Here is a 23538-nt window from a genome sequence, read left to right on the forward strand (position 1 = left end):
AATTTGGAGTAGGTATTAAAATCCATGGAGAAGAAATAAAAACATTGAGGTTCGCCGATGACATTGTAATTCTGTCAGAGACAGCAAGGGACTTGGAAGAGCAGCTGAATGGAATGGACAGTGTCTTGAGAGGAGGATATAAGATGAACATCAATAAAAGCAAAACGAGGATAATGGAATATGGTTGAATGAAGTCAGGTGACGCTGAGGGAATTAGATTAGGAAATGAGACACTTAAAGTAGTAGATGGGTTTTGCTATTTGGGGAGCAAAATAACTGATGATGGTCAAAGTAGAGAGAATATAAAATGTAGACTGGCTATGGCAAGGAAAAAATTTCTCAAGAAAAGGAATTTGTTAACATCGAGTATAGATTTAAGTGTCAGGAAGTCTTTTCTGAAAGTATTTGTATGGAGTGTAGCCATGTATGGAAGTGAAACATGGATGATAAATAGTTAGGCAAAAAGAGAATAGAAGCTTTCAAAATGTAGTGCTACAGAAGAATGCTGAAGATTAGATGGGCAGATCCTGTAAATAATGAGGAGGTGCTGAATAGAATTAGAGAGAAGAGGAAATCGTGGCACAGCCTGACTAAAAGAAGGGTCAGGTTCGTAGGACACGTTTCAAGGCACCAAGGGATTACCAATTTACTATTGGAGGGAATCAGGGAGGGTAAAAATTGTAGTAGTAGGCCAAGGGATGAATACACTAAACAGATTCAGAAGGATGTAAGTTGCAGTTGGTACTGAGAGATGAAGAAGCTTGCACAGGATAGAGTTGCATGGAGAGCTGCATCAAAACAGTCTCTGGATTGAAGATCCCAACAACAACAATAATTAAAATCTTTCCAAAATTCAATGTTAACATCCTAGATACTCAGTCTTTCTCTACCAGCACTCAAAATTGTATACGTCTCTTATGAATACATACTAATTACAGAAATAATTCAAACAGGTGCTGAAATTTTGGTTTCTGGAAATTAAATGGTAGGTCTTTATGAAAACTGGGGAGATAAGTGTGAACACAAAAACTTGGTAATTAAAATAGAGAAAAGTATGAATGTCATTTGAATACTATGAACATATTGGCTAATTAAAATGCTTTAATTACATGATGTGTAAACATAATGTTTATTATTTGTGTATATTATGTTGTTGTTAGATATTTAATAATACCGTATTTTAGAAACATGTGAAAATCTTCCTACTTCAGTGGACCTTCTTGTTTTGAAAATGAACATCATTAAAGTATTCTGTTGGAATAAATACTAACTTTGATATAGTGACTTAATGATGTAAAATTGTTTAAGCACTTAGCAGTTCATCTACTGGACATGAAAACCATTGATTCAGGCAAATAAGATATAAATAGGTGCACCATAAGAATGAGTACGGTATGTTTAACATGACGAATTAGCTACTACAAAGTAGCCTTATGCAAGATGTGTGCAGCATCTTTGTAAGCAGGCTCTCTTGGGATAGTTCACATACCTCATAAAGAGACTTCCAGTTCAGTACTTCCCACATCTTTGTAACACACGTTTGCTAACCAAAGAAATCTGTGGCCATTCATGCTGGTCTTATCTTTATATGTTCATTATCACCTATTAGTCCAAGTAAGTATGAGTCTGACAGAGTTGAGCAATATTCTAAGTTGGGTCACATGAGTGATCTGTGAGCAGTCTATAGAGTAATTGCATTTCCCTAGTATTCTTCCAATAAATCGGCGTCTGCTAGCTTCTTGACCCACAAGTAAGCCTATGTGATTATTCCATTTTATGGCCCTCCAAAGCATTACATCCACCCATATGTATGTGTTGACTGATACCATCTGCATTTAAATAGCCATTCTTCCTTCTCCATATGTGAATGGAACAGTAAAAAGCCCTAATAACTGGTCCAGTGGGATAAATGCTCTACAATGGACTTAACAGTGGTTTGCAGAGTATGGATATAGATGTAGGTGTAAATACAGTTCACGCCCCCCAAAAGTAAATGAAAAAAAAAAATTGAATAATTTTCAATACCTCCACACAGATTGTTTATACTAAATCCTTACTTTAAGATGTAATGTGTGTTGGCCATAATATGATGCTGAGAGAGGTGTTGCTGTGGCTAAGGCAGTGGATTCATTAAAAGGAGAACTGAAGTTAAACCCCACATTTAGCACTCAGATTTCGGTAACCCATAATTCTTCTTATTCCATTTCTGCTAATATCAGGAAGGTTCCTTTGAAAAAAATACAAAAAAAATCAAGCCCTACCCTTGTTATGTCGAATTTGTTTCTTTGTGTCTTCATTTCTAATGGACTTCTCACTGATGAGACATTTGCTTTAAGTTACCTTCGTTCATTTTCAATACTGTCTGAAATGAGACACCAATCAAAGCAGTGGCTGGCAGATAAATTTGTGGTGCTATCTCAAAATGCATATTATCATGTTTAGCTTTATTTTTAATTTATCAGAATTACCAACAATGAATAACTGCTGTTGTAGATTTTGGGATGAAAGTAAGATGTACAACATTAATATTTATTGTAAATATTACATTTACAACTGCATTATTAGTTTATAAACCATTTTATGTTACTAACTAATGAGAAAATATATTCACATATTCTCAGGCTGCATATGTTTCTTTTATTTTTTAAAAACTACATAAGGTACTGTCTGCTCAAACTTCCATACAGACATGTGACAGAATGAAGTAGAATAAAATCTAGAAAGTTATTTATTTAATGCCACACTTTCTACAAAATACAACATGTTGAGTCCTTCTTAGGCCCCCATGATTTCTTGGTTGTTGATTTCTCCGATTCTTTCAGTTGGTCTGCAACGCATTTTTTAACACAATTGATCTGGAAAACATATATAACCAGCAGTATCACATTAGTCAAAACCTTGTTTCCAAACACAGAACTAAGATTATCAGCAGACAATGTCACACAGAACACAAATACACTCAAACTTTAGACTAATTCTCTCAAGCTTCCAGACACATCAAGTGGTTTAAAATCCATGAGCTTACAGCATTCAGTCATCATCAGTTTTGATTGTTGCTGGTGTCTTTATAAAGGCATGGTGTCTTTTGTGATGTCTGGTGCAATCTTCAACCTTCCTCTACATCTACATTTATACTCCGTAAGCCACCCAATGGTGTGTGGTTGTGGGCACTTTACGTGCCACTGTCATTACCTCCCTTTTATGTTCTAGTCGCATATGGTTCGTGGGAAGAACAACTGTCTGAAAACCTCCGTGCACCCTCGAATCTCTCTAATTTTACATCTGTGATCTCCTCGGGAGGTATAATTAGGGGGAAGCAATATATTCGATATCTCATCCAGAAATGCACCCTCTCGAAACCTGGCGAGCAAGCTACACTGGGATGCAGAGAGCCTCTCTTGCAGAGTCTGCCACTTGAGTTTGCTAAACATCTCTGTAACACTATCACGGTTACCAAATAACCCTGTGACAAAACGCGCCACTCTTCTTTGTATCTTCTCTATCTCCTTCGTCAGCCCAATCTGGTATGGATCCCAGAATGATGACATTTTCTAAGGACTCTCCCAATGAATCTCAATCTGGTACCCGCCTTACCAACAATTAATTTTAAATGATCATTCCACTTCAAATAGTTCTGCATGCATACTCCCAGATATTTTATAGAAGTAACTGCTACCAGTGTTTGTTCCACTATCATATAATCATACCATAAAGGATCCTTTTTTCTATGTATTCGCAATACATTACATTTGTCTATGTTAAGGGTCAGTTTCCACTCACTGCACCAAGTGCCCATCCACTGCAGATCTTCCAGCATTTTGCTACAATTTTCTAATGCTGCAACTTCTCTGTATACTACAGCATTATCCGCGAAAAGCCGCATTGAACTTCCGACTCTATCTACTAGGTCATTTACATATATTGTGAAAAGCAATGGTCCCATAACAGTCCCCTGTGGCACGCCAGAGGTTACTTTAACGTCTGTAGACATCTCTCCATTGATAACAACATGCTGTGCTCTGTTTGCTAAAAACTCTTCAATCCAGCCACACAGCTGGTCTGATATTCTGTAGGCTCTTACTTTATTTATCAGGCGACAGTGCAGAACTGTATCGAACACCTTCCGGAAGTCAAGGAAAATAGCATCTATCTGGGAGCCTGTATCTAATATTTTCTGGGTCTCATGAACAAATAAAGCGAGTTGGGTCTCACATGATCACTGTTTCCGGAATCCATGCTGATTCCTACAGAGTAGATTCTGGGTTTCCAAAAACGACATGATACACGAGCAAAAAACATATTCTAAAATTCTACAACAGATCGAAGTCAGAGATATGGGTCTATAGTTTTGCAAATCTGCTCGACGACCCTTCTTGAAGACTGGGACTACCTGTGCTGTTTTCCAGTCATTTGGAACCTTTCGTTCCTCTAGAGACTTCCGGTACACAGCTGTTAGAAAGGGGGCAAGTTCTTTCGCGTACTCTGTGTAGAATCGAATTGGTATGCCATCAGGTCCAGTGGACTTTCCTCTGTTGAGTGAATCCAGTTGATTTTCTATTCCTTGGACACTTATTTTGATGTCAGGCACTTTTTCACTTGTGCGAGGATTTAGAGAAGGAACTGCCATGCGGTCTTCCTCTGTGAAACAGCTTTGGAAAAAGGTGTTTAGTATTTCAGCTTTAAGTGTGTCAGCCTCTGTTTCAATGCCATCAACATCCCAGAGTGTCTGAATATGCTGTTTAGAGCCACTTACTGATTTAACGTCAGACCAGAACTTCCTAGGATTTTCTGTCAAGTCGGTACATAGATTTTTACTTTCGAATTCACTGAACGCTTCACTCATAGCCCTCCTTACACTAACTTTCACATCGTTTAGCTTCTGTTTGTCAGAGAGGTTTTGGCTGCGTTTACACTTCGAGTGAAGCTCTCTTTGCTTTCGCAGTAGTTTCCTAACTTTGTTGTTGAACCACGGTGGGTTTTTCCCGCCCCTCACAGTTTTGCTCAGCACATACCTGTCTAAAATGCATTTTACGATTGCTTTGAACTTTTTCCATAAACACTCAAAATTGTAAGTGTCGGAACAGAAATTTTCGTTTTGATCTGTTAGGTAGTCTGAAATCTGCCTTCTATTACTCTTGCTAAACAGATAAATCTTCCTCTCTTTTTTTTTATATTCTTATTAACCTTCTGATGGCTATGCCCTTGCTATGCTTAAATGCAGTCTGTCAACTTTATCGAGGATGTTTTCCAAAGTTTATATCTTGATCACTTTTTTATAATGCTATTAGCCTGTGTAATAAAATGTGTCTCGTCAAATGAAATGCAGTGTCATGTTTTTAGAATGTGCTCACCTACCACTGATTTCTCAGGGTACCACAGTGTTCTTCAATAGTACACACAGTGTGTCTGACATTAATCTATCCACACTCATGTAATATTTCATGTACTGTTGGAATCCAGAGGCCTACATCATTTTTGATGGGTCTCCTGAGTAGCCAAACTTTTACTGAAGCTCTGAAGATTGAATTGATTTACCCCTCTTTAGGGTATGCCATATATTTCCAGTTACTGAGCATCAGAATGGCAAAAACACAAGGTTGTCTTTGGAAAGATGGCTTGCAAAATGTGGTGCTTGTAACCATTTCCCTTGAATACTTTCTGTAAGCAGCTAAGTTCCTTCAGCAAGTTTTCAGCATCTGAGATGGCTTCCATTCAGAAGGCAGGGCAGCTATATGATGATCTGCAGCAGCAACAATATAACAGTCACCACTTGACAATGGCCAAGGAGTACTCAGTTGAAGGGTTATGGATTTTCCACCACTTGATGCAGCTGCAAGTTTGAGAGAATTTTACCAGTATATATCACCATGAAACAATGAATTCATATATTGCATACTGTAAAATTTTAAAATACATCTTACATTGGTATGTGTGTGCAGAGGGCATCTGACTGATATAGCCAGTATCATGTATCATTTCTAAATGATGCAACTATCATTAAGCACAGGCTGCACAAAAATTATCCTTATATATATGCCTTTTTAAATAGGTCACCATAAATGTGTGTCATTAATACTGCAGTACCAATGACGAGAATACTGATAGACTTAAGTTGGTAACAAGTCTATAAAAAGAGCAGCTCTTAAAGAGCATGTACAGGTGTTGCAGCTGTTTTAGTCAGTGTAGTGCAGAGGATGTAACTTTAACCTGTTTTATTTTACGACTTAAGAAATCACACAATAAAATTATTCAAATAAAAGCCAAATTTTTAATAGTAGTTGCTTTACAGATAGGGTGAAACTAACTGATGTGAATTCATTTTTGTTTATTTAAAATGGGATTCTTCTCAATGAATCATCCATTTAGTGTTGAAAGAACTTGTTAACTTTTTTAGCTACATTTATATCAACAACTGACAATATTGCATGATTAGATATGAGATTTGATTTGTTGATATGTTCATTTATTGGTGTGGTTTTGTTATTTTGTCTTACAAAACCATGTTCGTGTGTTGATGTTTGCTTGTTTAGCTAAGTGTTAACATGCTTGCCTCCCATGCAGCGGGCCCAGGTTTGATTCCTGGCCGGGTTGGAGATTTTCTCCACTCGTGGCCTGGGTGTTGTGTTGTCCTCATCATTGTTTCATCCTCATTATCGGCACACAAGTCGCCCAATGTGTCATTGACTGAAATAAGATTTGCACTTGACAGCCAAACTTCCCCGGTTGGTGCCTCCCGGCCAACACTGTTATATGATCATTTCATTTCATAGTGTTGATATTAATGACAATTTTGTGATTAAGCCTTACACGCTCCTGTGAAACAATATCTCAACTACTTTTATAAATGTACTGAACAAGTATTCTGGCCTGTAATTAGGTACATATATTTCAAACCTTACAAATGCCTTTCCTTTTATTATTACATTTATTTATTAATTTGTAATTAGTGTAATGGATTGCTTTCATGGTCTTTTGCTGATAGGTGGAGGAATGTTGTTTTGGTCGGGCAGGATGACATTTGCTGCTCACCCACTTAGGTACTTCAGTTGGTCTGCATGCAAGGGAAACTATTAAATGTGAGAGTGGCCACAGCAAGACAGCCATATTATGGTAAAACTCTTTATTGTTATATGAAGCTGGAGCTGAGACAGATGGATGTATTTCGTTGGTGTGTGCGGCTTGGTGTCAACTCATGGTGTCTTTGTAGCTGATATAAAGGAATGCATAACCAATACACTGCTGAGAGACAGGATGCTGACAGTGCACTGAGTGGGAAGCCTGCCTCTGCTGTACTCTTACAGGCTGGCCTGCCTGCAGTTAGTGGAACCAGGGAAATCTGGAGCAGGCCCACCATCTTCACAGGCTGCCATGGACAGCCTGGTGGCACTGAACTTTGCACCCCAAGGAGTATGGTCAGCTGCTGCTTAGCAGAAGCCTTCTTTGGCTTTAGGCAACATACACACACATATTCACAGAACCACAACTAACACACACATGACCACTGACTCTGGCTGCTGAGACTTAGTCTGGCCTTTGCAGTGTAGACAGTGTTCATTTGTGTGTGAATTGTCTTTGTGTGAATTGGTGTGTGTATGTTGCCTAAGTCAGAAGGCCTTATGGCTGTATGCTTATTGTTTAGCAGTCTTTTTGTTGTTCCTGTCTGTGACTCAACATCTCCACAATGTGGTGAATAGCAATCTATCCTTTACATATTATTGTCATTATTCCATCCTGGATTTTCCATTGCTTTATTATGATTAACTGGTAGATGTGTGGCCAATCACTGGCAAAGCTGAAATATAAGGAAGCATACTGTCGCTATAGGCATAGGAATTGATTTACTTACCTAATAAAAGATATGATCACCAGCTTTTGCACCAAGAACATTAATTTACATGAAATGGTAAGCTTCATTCATTGTTCATGAGCTACTCCGATGAAAGCATATATATGTGTGATGTAGTTTAGTCTTCATTGATGAATCACATTTTGCACTTTATATGCTACAGCTCATGGAAGAATAAAATGTTGATGGGTCATTTTCTAGATCCAATGAAGAACACTCAGCTCAATTAATTGGAAATATATCCATCACATTCATTTATCTACAGTGGTTCTATTCCATGGGGTGCGTGGGGGTATGGTCTCAAATTAGGATAAGACACATATCCCCATTGTTAGAAGTATTGAAAGGTAGAAAAACACCACCAGGATTTCAAAACAACATATCACATCCTGAAATCTCCTGTCACAACTTACTTCAGCACCTGTGAAACCACATGACAAGTGGGCTTACAGTGTAATTGAAAGTATATCAGTCCACCTTAGTCATCATGCTTGCTGTATGATTTGTCCACAATACACTCTTCAACAGCTGTAGGAGCTGTGGCAGGTAGCTTGGCTTCATATGCTTCTTAAAACCTACAAGCATCTGATTTAGTTTCAGTTAGTATCATTGATGAGCACACGGGAAGTAGCAGCATCTGATTTTGGTTTTATCGCAATTCTCAGGTGTACATTCAAATGTCACAAAATGTCTGATCTGTCTAAATAACACATCATTGTCAAAATAACATTCATATGATCTTATAAACCAGTCATTGTATAACAGGATTTGTGTACATATCAAAGACACAAATCATGACTGTCTGAAATAACTGAACATATACACCAACAACAGTTTTCCATTATCTAAATAAAATTTTGCAGGTTTGTTGCTGCTGTGATTGTTCCTGTACTGATCGAAAAGGCATTTCTGTTGTTGTTTAGAAATATACACACAGTTATCATGAGCACTACCTATAAGCAGAATGACACATTCAAATTGATTGCTGCTTTTCAGTTAAAGCAAAGCACTAGTAGGGATACATTAAAGACAACTGTGGAACAGTAATATGAATATCCATCATGGCAAAAAGAACAGTGATGACCTACAATCAGGTCCATAGAATCACAGGTCCATTGACTTTCCAACAAGGGAAGTTACTTGACAGCTCCACTGGAGTCAAAGTGAAGTGGCACAGACCTGGAATTGGTACCAATTGACAGGCTGCCTTAAGGTCTTACACCACATAAGCCATCCACATTTGACAGATGTACAGTATCATCCATATCTACAACTTTTGAGTCAAAGGAACTGCAGGCGGAGTGCTCCAGAAGTGAATTCAGCATTTGAAGAGGCTACAGGATGTTATCTATGCGTGATACTGTTAGGAGACAATTGCACAATTTGAATTTCCATTCCCAATGACCATGATGAGCAACATGTTGCACGCCACAAAACAATGTACTCACGTGCAGAGTGACAAGAGATCATGCAATCTGGATGCCCCAGTACTTGTGTCTGATGTTGTTTAAGGAGAAATAACTGACCTGTTTGAACCATGATAATTTTACATGTGTTTGGAAACAACCTCTTAGTATTGAACACCTTGAACACAGTATCCTACATCTGAAATAAGATGTTTGTGGAGTGATGTTCTCAAGTGGCATTGCATGGGGCCACTGTGCATCTCTCATGGTTGTCGAGGCCAACTTCACTGCTCTAAAGCACAGGGACGAGATCCTATAACCAGAAGTAGGACCATATCACCAACATTTTGGTAGCAGTTTCATCTAGATGAATGATAACGTGTGAGCTCATCATACCATTCTCATGAATAAATTTCTTCATAATCCTTTGATCATCAAATGCAAGTAGCCTACTTGTTCCCAAGAATGGAACCCAATCAACCATGTGTAGGACTGATTGAAATGAAGTGTTTTTGGATGTCAACAATATCCACATATCTGTGAGACTTACGAATTGCCATTGAAAAGTAGGACAATTTGAACCAAGACTGACTTGATTATTTCATTTATGTTATTCTGTTATTGATTCAAGCCTTTATCCAAGCAAGAGGATGTTCCATCGCATACTGACATTGCTGAGGACTGCTGCAAAAGGTACCCCTGAGACTCAGATGACTTTGTTGTTATGGAAATGTTTGGTTTTTGATTTGGTGATCTCGATACATCATAAATGAACATATATGTAAGCCTCAGAGCCAACTTATGTTCTGTGTGATATGAATCTGTTAGAGGAGGTGCAGCGTCTTTTATTTCCAGAGCAGCTGTTTTCTCGCAATATTCACACATATGGCAATTGATAAGTAAATCCTCTATCAGTAGGTCTAATTATGCATGAATCATAATTTATTGGTGGTATACTTTACAGAAATAGCTGGCAGTGAATTAAATAGAAATGAAGAGAACAGAAGAATACCAACAAGGAACATGGAAAGGAACAAACAGAGGAGTGAAAAAATAACTGAAGTACAGGTGAAGTAAAATAAAATGAATATAAAATCAAAATTCTACCATCTTTTTTTCTGATGAAATACACCTGGAGCTACACTTAGAAGCTCTCCTACCATGATGTAATCTCTCATGCACTGAAAAACCCTCTGTCTGCATCATACTTATTACACCTTTCACACAAAATGTGCATCTTCATTTCTCATAGTGACTGGACTTTTGATATTTTGAATGATAAACAAAGGTCTATGTACAATACTTGATGGACTAGCCATGTTTTTCATTAAAAGTCAGTAGCTGGTGATCTGATTCATGGAGAACTCTCCTGGGCCATGTGCAAACATAACCCTGATACTCAGCGCACTCTAAGACAACTTTCAGTCAGTCACAAATACAAATGCCTGACCCCACACAGCACCATTTCAGTAATTAGCAATTTCTCCATAGAACTTATTTTACCACTTTCATTATTAAAAGTAACAGTTATGCTGCATAAAATACTCCTGCTACCAACAGAATAGGTAAAAGTGCAAATCAAGTATACTGAATTCCAACAGACCTGGTATATAAGTTACATACTTGATGATCACTTTGGGTCAAGACATGTGCAACACACACCCTCCCACTACCACTATCCTCATTCTGTCTTGGACAAAGTAATAAATGAAGAGAATAGAAAAGTAACAAGAGGAGCATGGAAAGAAACAAATAAATGAGAGATTAAACCATTGAAGACAAGATGAATTGTAGAGTCATCTGCAAAAGCAGCCAAGTTATGTTTTGGTCTTATTACAAATAGTATGTCCATTTATATTAATCAGAACATACAAATGAAAATCCAGGTTAAATGTGATCAATCTGGGAGCTGTAGAAGTTACACAGCACAGAGGTAATTATTTCAAGAGTTCCTTAGATCACTTCACCACCACCACCCACTTAGCTAATGGAAATTTCCAGGCAGCACCTGATGTTCAGAACAGGTCTGGAGAAAAATAGACCTATAAAGCAATTTAAACTCTCAGAATCCTAATTTATCTTCTTTGCATTTTTCTCCAGATGGACTCATCATGATGATCTCTGTCAAAACTTTCTCCTTATCTATAACCCCTACAACCCACAGTATTTTTAACCTCCATCACCTTCCTCTTACCACTCTAAACAATATTTGCAAACTACACAAAAGTCTCACTGCAATAAGTGTGACGATATTTACAAAGGCAAATCATTTAGTTTATCTCTACTCTTTTAAAAATCTCAGTATATAGGACATTAGTCAAAGAGAAAGGTATTTTCTTCTTTTCCTGACTATATATATATATATATATATATATATATATAATAGAAAGAAACTTCCACATGGGAAAAATATATTAAAAACAAAGATTCCAAGACTTACCAAGCGGGAAAGCGCCGGCAGACAGGCCTCCGCAAACATGCCTACACCCTAGCCAGATTACGCTCCCATATTTTATTTACTGAGGCTTGTCTGACATTTGGCATTACTCCCAAAGGTTAAAAATCATGTGCCTGTCTGCCGGCGCTTTCCCGCTTGGTAAGTCTTGGAATCTTTGTTTTTAATATATATATATATATATATATATATATATATATATATATATATATACTGCACAAAAAAGTTTTTGAAACCACATAACTATCTTCCAAAATTTGAAATTTGGCTGAAATGTGCTACAAGCCTCCTCTGTAATGGTCCCAACGCATGGAACCCAGTGATGTCACCCTCAGCTTCAGCGATACTTCAGACAGCTAAGTTACGACACATGAGAAAAAAAGGCCACAGTTCAGAAGTTCACATGAGAAGAAAGGTGGTTTATTTATGTCACTTAGCACCAAATTTCCCCACAACTGTGTCAACACAATTGTGAATGTACAATGGGAGGTTCATCACACCTCCTCTTACTTACGTTTAACTTCTTTTGACACTTCTGTGATGGCAGACATGACACTCAGCGTTCAAATCACTTGGTTTTAATATGGGTGGCTGAGGGAAACATATCAGACACACCACTTCTGAAAAGTGACATGAAAAGCTATCAGGACATGGTATAAACAGTGTCAATGAAACTATCTATTTCCTTGAGGCATTGATTCCAATGTATTTCACAGTCAAAAATGGCAGTTCACAGTGCAATGAGCAACAGGATAATGTTCTTGACAATGTTCAACACTGCTGAGTCTCTCCCCACCCCCAAAAGATTCAACCCAATTCTAAGGACATTGTGGGGCTGCAACATGACTAGTCATAATCTGACACTTTTGGTGTGTTGTGTGACAACAATAGTCACTCTGCTGTACAGGGTGGAGCTACCAGAAACTGTTCAAAACCATTCAACAAAATTTGAATGTGATCCAAAGCAGTAAAGTGTGTTTATGTGTTTTCAGCCATCCTGTTTCATGCCCTCCTGTGGTGTGATCGTGGAGCGATGCAACATTGACATGTGCATCAGTAAAATGTTAAAGGATCCCCAGTTTGACAACACACTTGGTGCCACCCACGCATCATTGTTAAGCACATTAAAAATGCACGTGTCAGAGACTTTGAAACCCTTTCTGGACAATGGTGTCTCACGGCTGCTCTAGCACCTGAGGGCAGGTGACTGCACCAAGGGGTGTCGAACAAGCTTGATGCCAGATGATGTCCTTAGCGTAGGACTGAATTATCTAGGGGAGTGTTAGTAGTGTTGAACATTGTCAAGAATGTTGTCCTGTTCCTCATTACACTGTGAATTGTAAGTTTTGACCGCTAAATGTATAGTATTGACAGCCCAGGGACAGGGGTGGTTTCACACCCTTTATGACACCTATCAAGGAATTTTTCTACAGATTCTGAGGTGTGGTGTGTCTGAAATGTTTCCCTTGACTACACATAGTGAAACAGTGTGATTTCAGTGTTCAGGATCAATGTTCTGACCTTCATCACACGGACATCAAAAGAAGTGCTGAAATGTGTTTAAGTTAGTTAGTTCAACACTTAGTTAGTTAGTTAAGAGGGAGTATTGCATTTATCTCATCATTTGAGACATCCACAGTGGTGTTGGCCACACACTGTCAGGTGGCTTGCGGAGTATGGATGTAGATGTAGAATTATGGTGACATTTAATGTCAAAGTAACAATGTTAACTTACACTAAACCTTGCAATAACTTATGAGTTGTGGTTTCTTTCTTTTTTTTTTCCACATAGGTCAACACCTTGCTATTTGATGTGTTGTCGAACACTAGGGTGATGTCACAGGGTACCATGCTTTTGTACCCCACAGAAGAATTTTGTTGGCACCTTTGAGGCACATTTCAAACATATATCACAATATAAGTGAATATGCTGTTTTGAAAAAGTTATACTTTGTTTGCACACAGAATATATGATTGTGCTAATTTTATAAGTTGATAAAAAAATTGAAGCACAGCTGTATGTCGCTTCACAGCCAGTCAGGCTTTCTGGTGGAACATAGGAATTTAATGGCAAATCATTTATAACCTCGACTGAATTTTCTGCGAAATACAGAACAAATATGAACATGAATGTGGCAAGAAACAGCAAACTCATCATGAAGAATCAACATGAATAATAAATGACAACTTTTTCATGTAAAAGTAAATAGTGAGAGAAAGAGGAACAACTAAATTCAAAGAAAAATAATAAAGATATTATGAAATATAGATCTTATGTCAAACAAAATTCAAAGAGATGGGTCGTTAGACAGTAGTTAAAGTATTCAAAGGGACCAATGGAAGAGGAATGAATACAGAGGAAGCTTTAATGGTTCACCTGTCCAATTTAAAATAGTAAATAATTATTGATTGAAGTACAGGGGAGTACTAAACATTAAAATGAAATTGTGAAATATTCATGTAGAATATTTTAATTAATGCTATCATTGCTATTAGTACCATCATCAGTTTTATTGTTAAGTCAGAAAAATTAACAATGGCTCTCATCTGAATGAAAAAAAACTCTTTTCCCTCCTGCACCATCTCTCAAAGTGAGCAGTATAAGATAGGCCATCTTTTGTGGATGAACATCAACACAAATTACTTTTGAATGAATACACTGGCATCTGTATATTACAGTGTTTTTTCTTCTCTACAATCTAGATTGTGGGTTTTGTGCCATTATTGAGTACCAAGTTCTTAGACCATTAGTGTTATCTTGCTGTGTAGGATGTCAAATGAACAGTTCAACACATTTTCTAACACTGAAGTGTGTATCTGACATCATGCACACTGCACAGCAAAATGATGCACATGGTCTCAGAATGTTGTACTCAATATTGGCATTGAAGTGGAAATCTAGCTTTTACAGAGGAAATATAATACCTAATCAAATAGCAGTGTATTCTGTCAAAAACTACTGTATCACTGTTGCTCAGCACCATCAAAAGTTTTTACAACATGGTTTACACTGAAACATGTGTCAGTTGTTTTGATCTACTCCACATTTTACTTTAGACATACGAGCACAGATGATACCTTGTGAATAGTTATTCTACAGCCTACATCTAGCCTTCTCAGGTGGAACTAAAAACACTATCCACAGCCAATATCTGATTAACCTCTTCCTTCCGAAATTTCAGTTTCATTTCTTTAGCATTCTTGTACTAGGTGATGAGCCCAACTTCAGACCACTTGATACAGCAGACCTACCAACAGATTAAGGTCTTAACAACTACTGAACAATTACCAATTGAAACAAATTGCTTAGGTAAACTAACAAAAGTCAGTTTTGAAGATTTCAGGTGTTTGAAAGCAATTCCTTCATTGGAGTGGAAGGTTGTGCTGAAACCAGGAAGAGTTAAGAAAATATGCAAAGAGAAGTGTCGAGTGAAAAGACAACAGATTTCTACTTCATGAGTAAAAATTTGCATGTTGTGATCTTCAGACTGAACACTGGTTTGATGCAGTTCTTTAGCCTAGGCTATCTTGAGAAATGTTCTTCATATCTGTGTAACTACTGCAACCAACATCTATTTGATCCTGCTTACTGTATTCAGGCGTTGGTCTCCCTCTATACTTTTTTACCTACAACACTTCCCTCTACTACTAAACTGGCTATTCCTTGATGCCCCAGGCTGTGCCCTATCAACCAACCCCACCTTTTAGTTAATTTATGCCATGAAAATCTTCTCTTCAAAGTCTGATGCAGTATCTCCCCGATAGAAACATGTTCTACAAATCTAATCTTCAGCTTTCTTCTGCAGCACCACATTTCGGAGGTCTCTGTTCTCACGTGAACAGCTTATAACCCACATTTCACTTCCATACAAGTCTACACTTGAGGTAAATACGTTAAGGAAACGTTTCCTAAACCATAAGATAAAATGCATTGTTAACAAATTCCTCTTTTTCAGAATTTTTTCCTTGCTCCGTTTTATTTGCTGTCTATTTTTCCTCATCATCAGTTACTTTACTGCTCAAGTAGCAAAACTCATCTACTACTTTTAGTGCCTTATCTCCTAATCTAATTTCCTTAGCCCCGATTTAATCCAACTACATTCCCTTGTTTTACTTTTGCTGATGCTTATTTTGTAACATCTTCTCAAAACACTATCCATTCATTTCAACTGTTTCTCCAAGCCCACTGTCTTCTCTGATAGAACTACAATGACCTCAAAAAACCTCGAGGTTTTTGACATAACTGTTTTCTGAGTATTGTAACACATCATAATGTAAAAAATTATAGTAGAGAGAACACTGTTTCTGCAATGGTTGCAGTGGCCTTCTGGGTCTCCCCACTGTAGTTTTTTTACATTATGATGAAATACAATACTCAGTAAACTCTTATGGCAACTGACTGGTTGCAGAAGTCTATGCAGTTATATTCAAGTTTTTTATTCCTTCTCCCTGAGCTTTAATTCCTTCTCTAAATTTGTCTTTGGTTTCCTTTCTGGTTTACTCAATGTACTCACTGAATAATGTAAGGGGTATGCTACAACTCTGTCTGATTCCTTTCTGCACTACTGCTTCTCTTTCGTGCTCTTCAACTCTTATAAATGCAGTTTGGTTTCTGTACAAGCCGTATATAACCTTCACTCTTTGTATTTTATGCATGGTACCAACAGAATTTCAGAGAGTGTAGTGTTCCAACGTATCTCTGGATCCCAAACTGATCTCCTTAAGGTCAGCTTCTACCAGTTTATCCATTTCTCTGTAAATAATTCAAGTCAGTATTTGGGCACAATGACTCATTAAACTCATAGTACAGTAATATTAATATGTGATGGGATCTGCTTTCTTTGGAAGTGGAATTAATACATCCTTCTAGAAGTATGAGGGTATTTCACTTATTTTATATATTTAGGATACCAGGTGGAAGTTTTATTATGGCTATGGCTGGCTTCCTAAAGGTCCCAGTACTTCTCAGGAAATTTTGTCTAATCTAGGAGACTTGGATATTTCAGTGCTCTGTAAAATTCTTCATTTTTGCTTAGTACTTGCTTGCAATCTGAACTTTTGATAATCATACAGTTACTTTTCTTTTCTACAAAGGTATATTTAATCTTCCAATAGCTGGTGTCTGTTTTTTCCTTATTTATAATGCTTATACAGACTTGTATTTGTCCTCTAGCCATTCATGCTTTGTCATTATGCGCTATCTCTCAGTCTCATTTTTTAGGTGTCTGTACCCCATTTTGCCAGCTTCAGTCACTATGTTTATATATGTATCTCCTGTGTTAACCACAGGTTTCTGTGAGGTCTTGTCTTTTTATCTATCTGATCCTCTGCTGCATTCAATATTCCATCGCTCAGATGTGCACATTCATCTTCTACTAAATTCCCTTCAGCTGTTTCTGTCAAATGTCACCTAATGTACACTCTGAAAATCTCTATACTCTCTGTTTCTTTCAACTTATCCATGAGGCATCTTCATAATGTCCTACCTTTTTGAAATCCCTTAAGTTTTAAGAAGTTAACCAGTCAATTTTCGTTAGAGACTACATGTGCCCCTACAAATGTCAAACATCTTAAAATTTCACATAGAAAGCTATGCCTTATTATTATGCAGTGTATTTTTGTAAAGAGTGCAAAAATTTAACAGGACATGAATGATGTTCCATTGAACAATTTGAGGTATGGAACTTGGGGTTGGAGAAGCCAGCTTAAGGAAACATTAGGAATAAAATAACATTATTGTATCATATTTATTTACATTAGTTTCAGTTAAGTGCAAATACCATCACTGACACAGTGAATGTACCATTTGTACTGTATCTTACAAAATATGCTGAATCTGACAGCCATCAACCTCAATGCAAACATGACACCAGCAAACAAGATTCTGATGTACCCTGACAAATATCCCTGGTGTGTTTCGAACCACATCACAGGCAGCTACAGCTCTGGCAGTTAATTCCAGCTCTGTATCCACTAGGGTCTCAAACACTAGTGTCTTTAGGTACCCCTATAGGAAATAATCAAGAGGATTCAGGTCGCGTGACCTTGCAGGTCATGGGATATGAACTCCCCTTCCAGTCCAGTGACCAGTACATACAGCATTGAGATTGTTGCAGACATCCATACTGAAGTGAAGAGGTGCACTGTCATGTTGTATTCATATCCTCTCACAAACAGACAAGGGTATGTTCTTCAATAACTCAGATAGAACTCTTCACATGAACCGCAAGTACAGGTGCCCATTCAGATGGTCAGATAGAAGATATGGCCCAATGAGATTGTCGTCTGTAATGCCGGCACAGATATTCACAGCAAAATATACTTTATGGTGTAATTCTACTACAGCATGAGGGTTTCCTCATCCCGCACATGACTATTCCTGCTGTTCAAAATTCCATCACAACCAGATCTGGCCTCATCAGTAAACTAATGATTTGGAGGAAATCTGGTTGATCAATCCATTGTTTGATCAATCACTGACACGATGCAACCCTTGGTGCAAAGTCAGTGACAAGCATTGCAGGATTTGTTGTGGGTGATACTGGTGTAATTGTTGTTCGTGGAGTACTCGCCACACACTTGTATGTGCAGTGCTTATTTCATGTGCAATACAATGAGTAATTGTAGTGGGGTCTGCTGCAACATGTTCCAGCAACTCCTCTTCAAATATTGGGTGTGTGTGTTGTTCATGTTGCCAGGTCCCTCGTTTCTTCTCTCAAATTAACTAGTCTCCCACATTCATTGATCAAGAGAAATAAACGCTCATCATGACAGATGATGCATATTAGTAAATCATTCCCTGTACAGCCTTTCAGCAGTGAGACCATTGCAATGTACTTCCCCATACACAATGTGCATGTCAGTGAGTTCTGCAAAACTGTAACAGTACTGCTCCATCAAATTGTACTGTACGTCTCTGGATAGCACTGAGTAATGAATGGGTCTGTCATTGATTCATAGCACGTCCTGCCATGGGACAACGTAAATATGATACAAAGGAGCCACCTTATGAACAAGTGAAGTAAATAAATCCTGCATCATGACTTTCTATTTATCAGGCTTATCATTCTTGTTTCCTTGCAAGAAATAAAGAATGTACATGGAGATAAAGATTACAGTACATGTAAATTTGTATGCAGGTTAGTTGTAAATATAATGCTAGACAAAGCAATAGACAAGTTTACTTCCTTATCTCCTTAAATTGGCTTCTCCAACCCCAGTTTTCTAACCTAAAATTGTTCAGTGGAGCATTCTCCATGTTCTATTACATTTTTGCACACTCTTATGGAAACACCCTGTATAATGAATCTGAAACCTTTCAGTGTCCTGATGTCTGTTACATTTATATAACATCCTTCCACGATTCTTAAACAAAGTGTTGGCAATGATTAAATTATTCTCTGTTCAGAAGTCTACCTTTCCCCTGGTTGAAGTACACTTCTTGGTTTTTCTCCTCCTCCATTTCCTGCTATCAAATACCAGTGCCCATCAAATGGTGGAAATGGCTGTGAGCACTATGGGACTTAACATCTAAGGTCATCAGTCCCCTAGACTTTGAACTACTTAAACCTAACTAACCTAAGGACATCATACACATCCATGCCTGAGGCAGGATTCGAACCTGTGACTGTAGCAGCAGCAGCGCGGTTCCGTACTGAAGCGCCTAGAACCGTTCGGCCACAACGGCTGACCCAGTGTCCATCACAATTAAATTTTCATTACCCCTGACTACCTGAATAACAACTTTTATCTCATCACACATCATTTCATCATCTTTATATTTTGTTCGCATATAAAATTGTACTGCTGTGGCAGGCTATGGCTTTGTGTCTGACTTGATTATGACAATGCATTCACAAAGCTGTTCATAGTAGCTTACGTGCATTTGAATTTTCTTACTGATGATTAGTCCTACTCCTGCAATACCCCTGTATGATTTCATATTTATAGACCTATCCTCACCTTACTGTAAGTCCTATTCTTTCATCAGAGTATCCTCCTATGGATTTAATGACTGCCTCACAAACTCGAGGTAGGTATCGTGAATCTATATGATTTCACACATCCTTAACAATATTCCAGAGATGTTCTTTGCTAGATATATTAACTTCCCCAATATGTCTGCCCACTGCATCCCAGACCATTTCTATGGGATTACAATTGGTGCTTTGGGATGGCCATACCATATCATTCAGTACTTTCTGTTCTTCTTTTGATGCATTGTAGTTAATACAGTATGCCAGTTTGGGTCATCATCCTGCTGTAAGGTGAACCCTTTCCCTGTTAAGAACAACCCACTTTGTATTGCATGATACTGAAGTATCCAGTGGTACTGCTTCTGGTCCCTACATCCTTCTATTTTCACAGTGTCGCTAACTCTATCTCCCTCAAAACATCCTCAAACCATAATAGAACCTCCATCCTGTTTAACTGTAGGTAGAACACACTGCTGGGTTACGAGGTTATCCTGGTCGTGGTATGCCATTATTGCTACCTGTTGTCTCCTGGCAGTGAAGGGTGTATTGCACTCCTCCTATAGACACAGTACACTCTTTCGCAACTTGACGAATAGATTAAACTACTTGGCTAAGTGCTAGAATTGCAGCACATTTTTCTATGGACATCTCCACTAGTGGAGCCATACTAGCAATTTGCACACTTCAGTGTCATGAACGAACTGACATGCAGGAGCCACATGTTATGTGCCGTAGCAATGCTTGCCATTCACTGCAGGCATCACATCAGTGCAGGGAACAACACAGGTGCACCAAATGCAGCATCTGTCGGCAAATAGGTAAACAAACATATCAGAGAGGTACATAACATTTATGTACACAACATTGTTTGTTAAACACTGTTGTATCTCAATGACCACAAACAAAAACCAAGACATGTGTACAACTTTTGCACTATTCCTTTGCCTCCTCAACTGCACCCATAGTATGAGTCCTTATCTGCAGAGAACTAAATGTCATTTATTGGGTGTACTGAAATTAATGAGCGGTAGTGTATTTCCATTTTAAAATTATCTTGCCTACCTACTTGATTAAGAGATCATTCTGCACTTTGATCCATATGTTACCAACTTTGTTTTTCCTGGTGATATCATCTTGAGTAGTCCTCATATGGAGACACTAATGGGGGACTGTTTACCTCTGGAATATTTTACCCAATAGGATGTCAACATCATTTAACTGTATATAAAAGCTGAATGTGTTCAAGGAAAATGACAACTACAGTTTACTCTTTCATTTAGTTGTTCACAGTACTGGCACAGCAAGGTCATGTTGGCTACCATTACAAGGAAAGATCAGTCACTCATCCAGACTGTTGCCCTTGCAACTACTAAAATGGCTGCTGCCCCTCTTCGGCAGCCAGATATTTGTCTAGTCATCACTCAGATGCCTCTTCACTGTGGTTGCACCTATGGTATGGATTTCTGTATCACTAAGGCACTCAAACCGTCCCACCTCAGTAAGGGCTAAGATTCATGTCCATTAAACTAATACTCTACATTTGACTTTACACAGTGACACCTGCCAATGTCTGTTGCTACTATTATGCTACTGCAAGTGTGTAATGGGTAAGTTATAGAGCAAAATATTCCTAAAGATAGATCAATTTTTTCTCCACTTCATTCTTGATCAGCAGCTGTGGCACAAATCACAAACAAAAAGATACATTTCAATATCTTCTTTTGCACATGGGTGAAAAAATAGTCGTACCATAAGAGGGACTGAAGTGGTGTATTTATTAGGAAAATAGAATTGCATTTCAGGGTTTGAGGGCCTCCGAATCACTATTTTATATCTTAATTGATGTGGCCATTGCTTGCCCAGATCACTTGAAGGTAATGCTAGGATGGTTCCTTTAACAAATGTATAGCTAATTTCCTTCCTCAACTTTGTTTATCTGTACTCCATTTGTAATGTACTCAGTGGTAATATACTATTATTGCTTAAAATGTTTTCCTTCACTTGAGATCACTACAGAGACTTCAGGCATTCATATATAGACCCACTTACTTATTTTGTGGATTTCCCTTTTACATGAAAATGAAAAAGGATATGACCATCTCTTACAAAGGCTTGGCCACTGTATTTACTTCACTGTGTATTTACTTCATTGTGTTGTGTAATGTCTTACGTAGTGGAGATAATTTCATGACTCATTTACAAACAAATGATCATTTACCTGAGGATTAATAACATATTTGCTGCAACAGCAGTCGATTTTCTCATTAAAAACACTGCCAGCATATGAGTTGCATAAAGGGTATTACATGTATTTACCATTGCAAGTACAAGCTTCAGTGATCCAAGAAATCAACCCATAGGTGAATGATGATTCAGAGGAGAAACTAAGCATTTCATTGCCCATTCCCTGGATGTCATTTTTCATGCAGCAATTTATTTATATCATTACTCCACTACAGACACTGATGTTATATTTCATTAATATGTAATCAGTGTGATAATCACAGTTAACATCCAAATTTCTAAGACTTTCAGTTGTGATTACAGGTATTTGTTATGTCAAACGATTCTGACAGGAGGAAGAGGAAGGTAACTGTCGATACACGACACAATGTACTACAGAGCCGCAACCATCACTGCATCACTGAATATGCCTGACCTCTAAACTTATTAAAGGAAATACCATACCAAAAATAATTAAAAGCTATCATCATTAATTATCTCAGTTACTTTGTATGGTGGCATACGAATGCAGATTCAAGTCTGAGATGTTTGCAGTTCCATTTTTAACGAGATAGATATTTTTGAATCGTACTACCGGTACTCATGTTTTGAGGATTAGTTTTTTTTTCTCTTCTCCAAATTCGCAGTTCCGCACACTTCGAAGATTATGAATGATATTTTTCCCTTAGCCATTTAAACGAAACAGGTTACTTGCAGTAATAATTACGAGATATATAAATAATGCAAATTTCGCAACTCTTCCCTTTACTGCAAGGAATATTCTCTAGTCAGAATGTTATCATGATAAAACCGAGGCGTCTAGGACGTCGGAATACGCTACACTGCATATATGTTTGGCTGCGCATTGCAGATTATTGAAGCGATGGAGTAACGAAGTTGGTTAACAAAAGTTGTGAACATTAAAAACAGTGCTGTAGTAATCTTTCTAAGATAGCGTTTGGCATAATGTCGCTTTAAGCAGTATCAGTCATTGTGCTCATCGAAAAGGGTGCGCAAGTTGGTTTTGTTGTGAAAGAAGCTCGTTTATCATCGTTAAATCAATAATCCTTACCTCCATACGGGTCAGTTCCGATACATTAGTACTGTGGATACACTTTTTGGAACACTTCTCCAGCATACTGATGTATTCTCTTATGAAGCGGTCAACCTACAAAGAAAAGAAGTAGCTATCAACTGGAAAAACTAAAACGTTTACGGTATATTAATAAATTGTACAGGTTTCATACTGAATCATCATTGTTTCCAGCCATAATGATATGCAATACAGTATATGTATTGAAGTTAAATCTCTCCTGTTGTAAGTTCCGCCAACTTCACTCGAGTAATTACACAAACAATAAGACACAGTCACACTTGTTGCGCCAAAGATCGCACTAGCTGCCACCAGCGACTTTCTTGCTTTTATCAAGTTTTAGAAACCGGAAACAAGGATCTAATGCAATTGAAAACCACACATGAATTTAGATTTCCTGTGAATGGAAGGAAATGCATTATTGGATACTGGAATCATTTCAGGTTTCGTGTCTTGCAGTGAATGTGTCCCAAATTCGACACTGTCTGCATCTAAAGTCTGTTTCACAATGTTCGGAAGACAAATACGACTAGTTATCT

The 23538-nt window shown here is 37.9% G+C and overlaps 2 protein-coding genes across 2 annotated transcripts in view; both read right to left on the reverse strand.

The window, feature by feature from the left end:
• Window positions 1–23538, reverse strand: part of LOC126298537 (uncharacterized) — a 106319-nt gene that overhangs the window by 44789 nt on the left and 37992 nt on the right. The window lies entirely within an intron of this gene.
• On the reverse strand, window positions 2615–23243 carry LOC126298541 (uncharacterized). Its single transcript, XM_049989902.1, has 3 exons — window positions 23154–23243; window positions 22979–23074; window positions 2615–2855 (listed from the first exon to the last, which is right to left on the reverse strand). The coding sequence occupies exons 1-3, from the start codon at window positions 23175–23177 to the stop codon at window positions 2748–2750; spliced, it is 228 nt and encodes a 75-aa protein (XP_049845859.1). The 5' UTR covers window positions 23178–23243; the 3' UTR covers window positions 2615–2747.

Source organism: Schistocerca gregaria, chromosome X (genome assembly GCF_023897955.1).
Source record: "Schistocerca gregaria isolate iqSchGreg1 chromosome X, iqSchGreg1.2, whole genome shotgun sequence".
NCBI classification, from domain to species: Eukaryota; Metazoa; Arthropoda; class Insecta; order Orthoptera; family Acrididae; genus Schistocerca; species Schistocerca gregaria.

Coding starts and splice junctions, on each gene's coding strand:
- LOC126298541 (XM_049989902.1), bottom strand. CDS start 23,177: ATGGCTGGAAACAATGATGATTCA. Junction 23,075..23,153: donor CTGGAAACAATGATGATTCA/GTATGAAACCTG, acceptor TTTTCTTTGTAG/GTTGACCGCTTCATAAGAGA. Junction 2,856..22,978: donor CGGAACTGACCCGTATGGAG/GTAAGGATTATT, acceptor TATGTTTTCCAG/ATCAATTGTGTTAAAAAATG.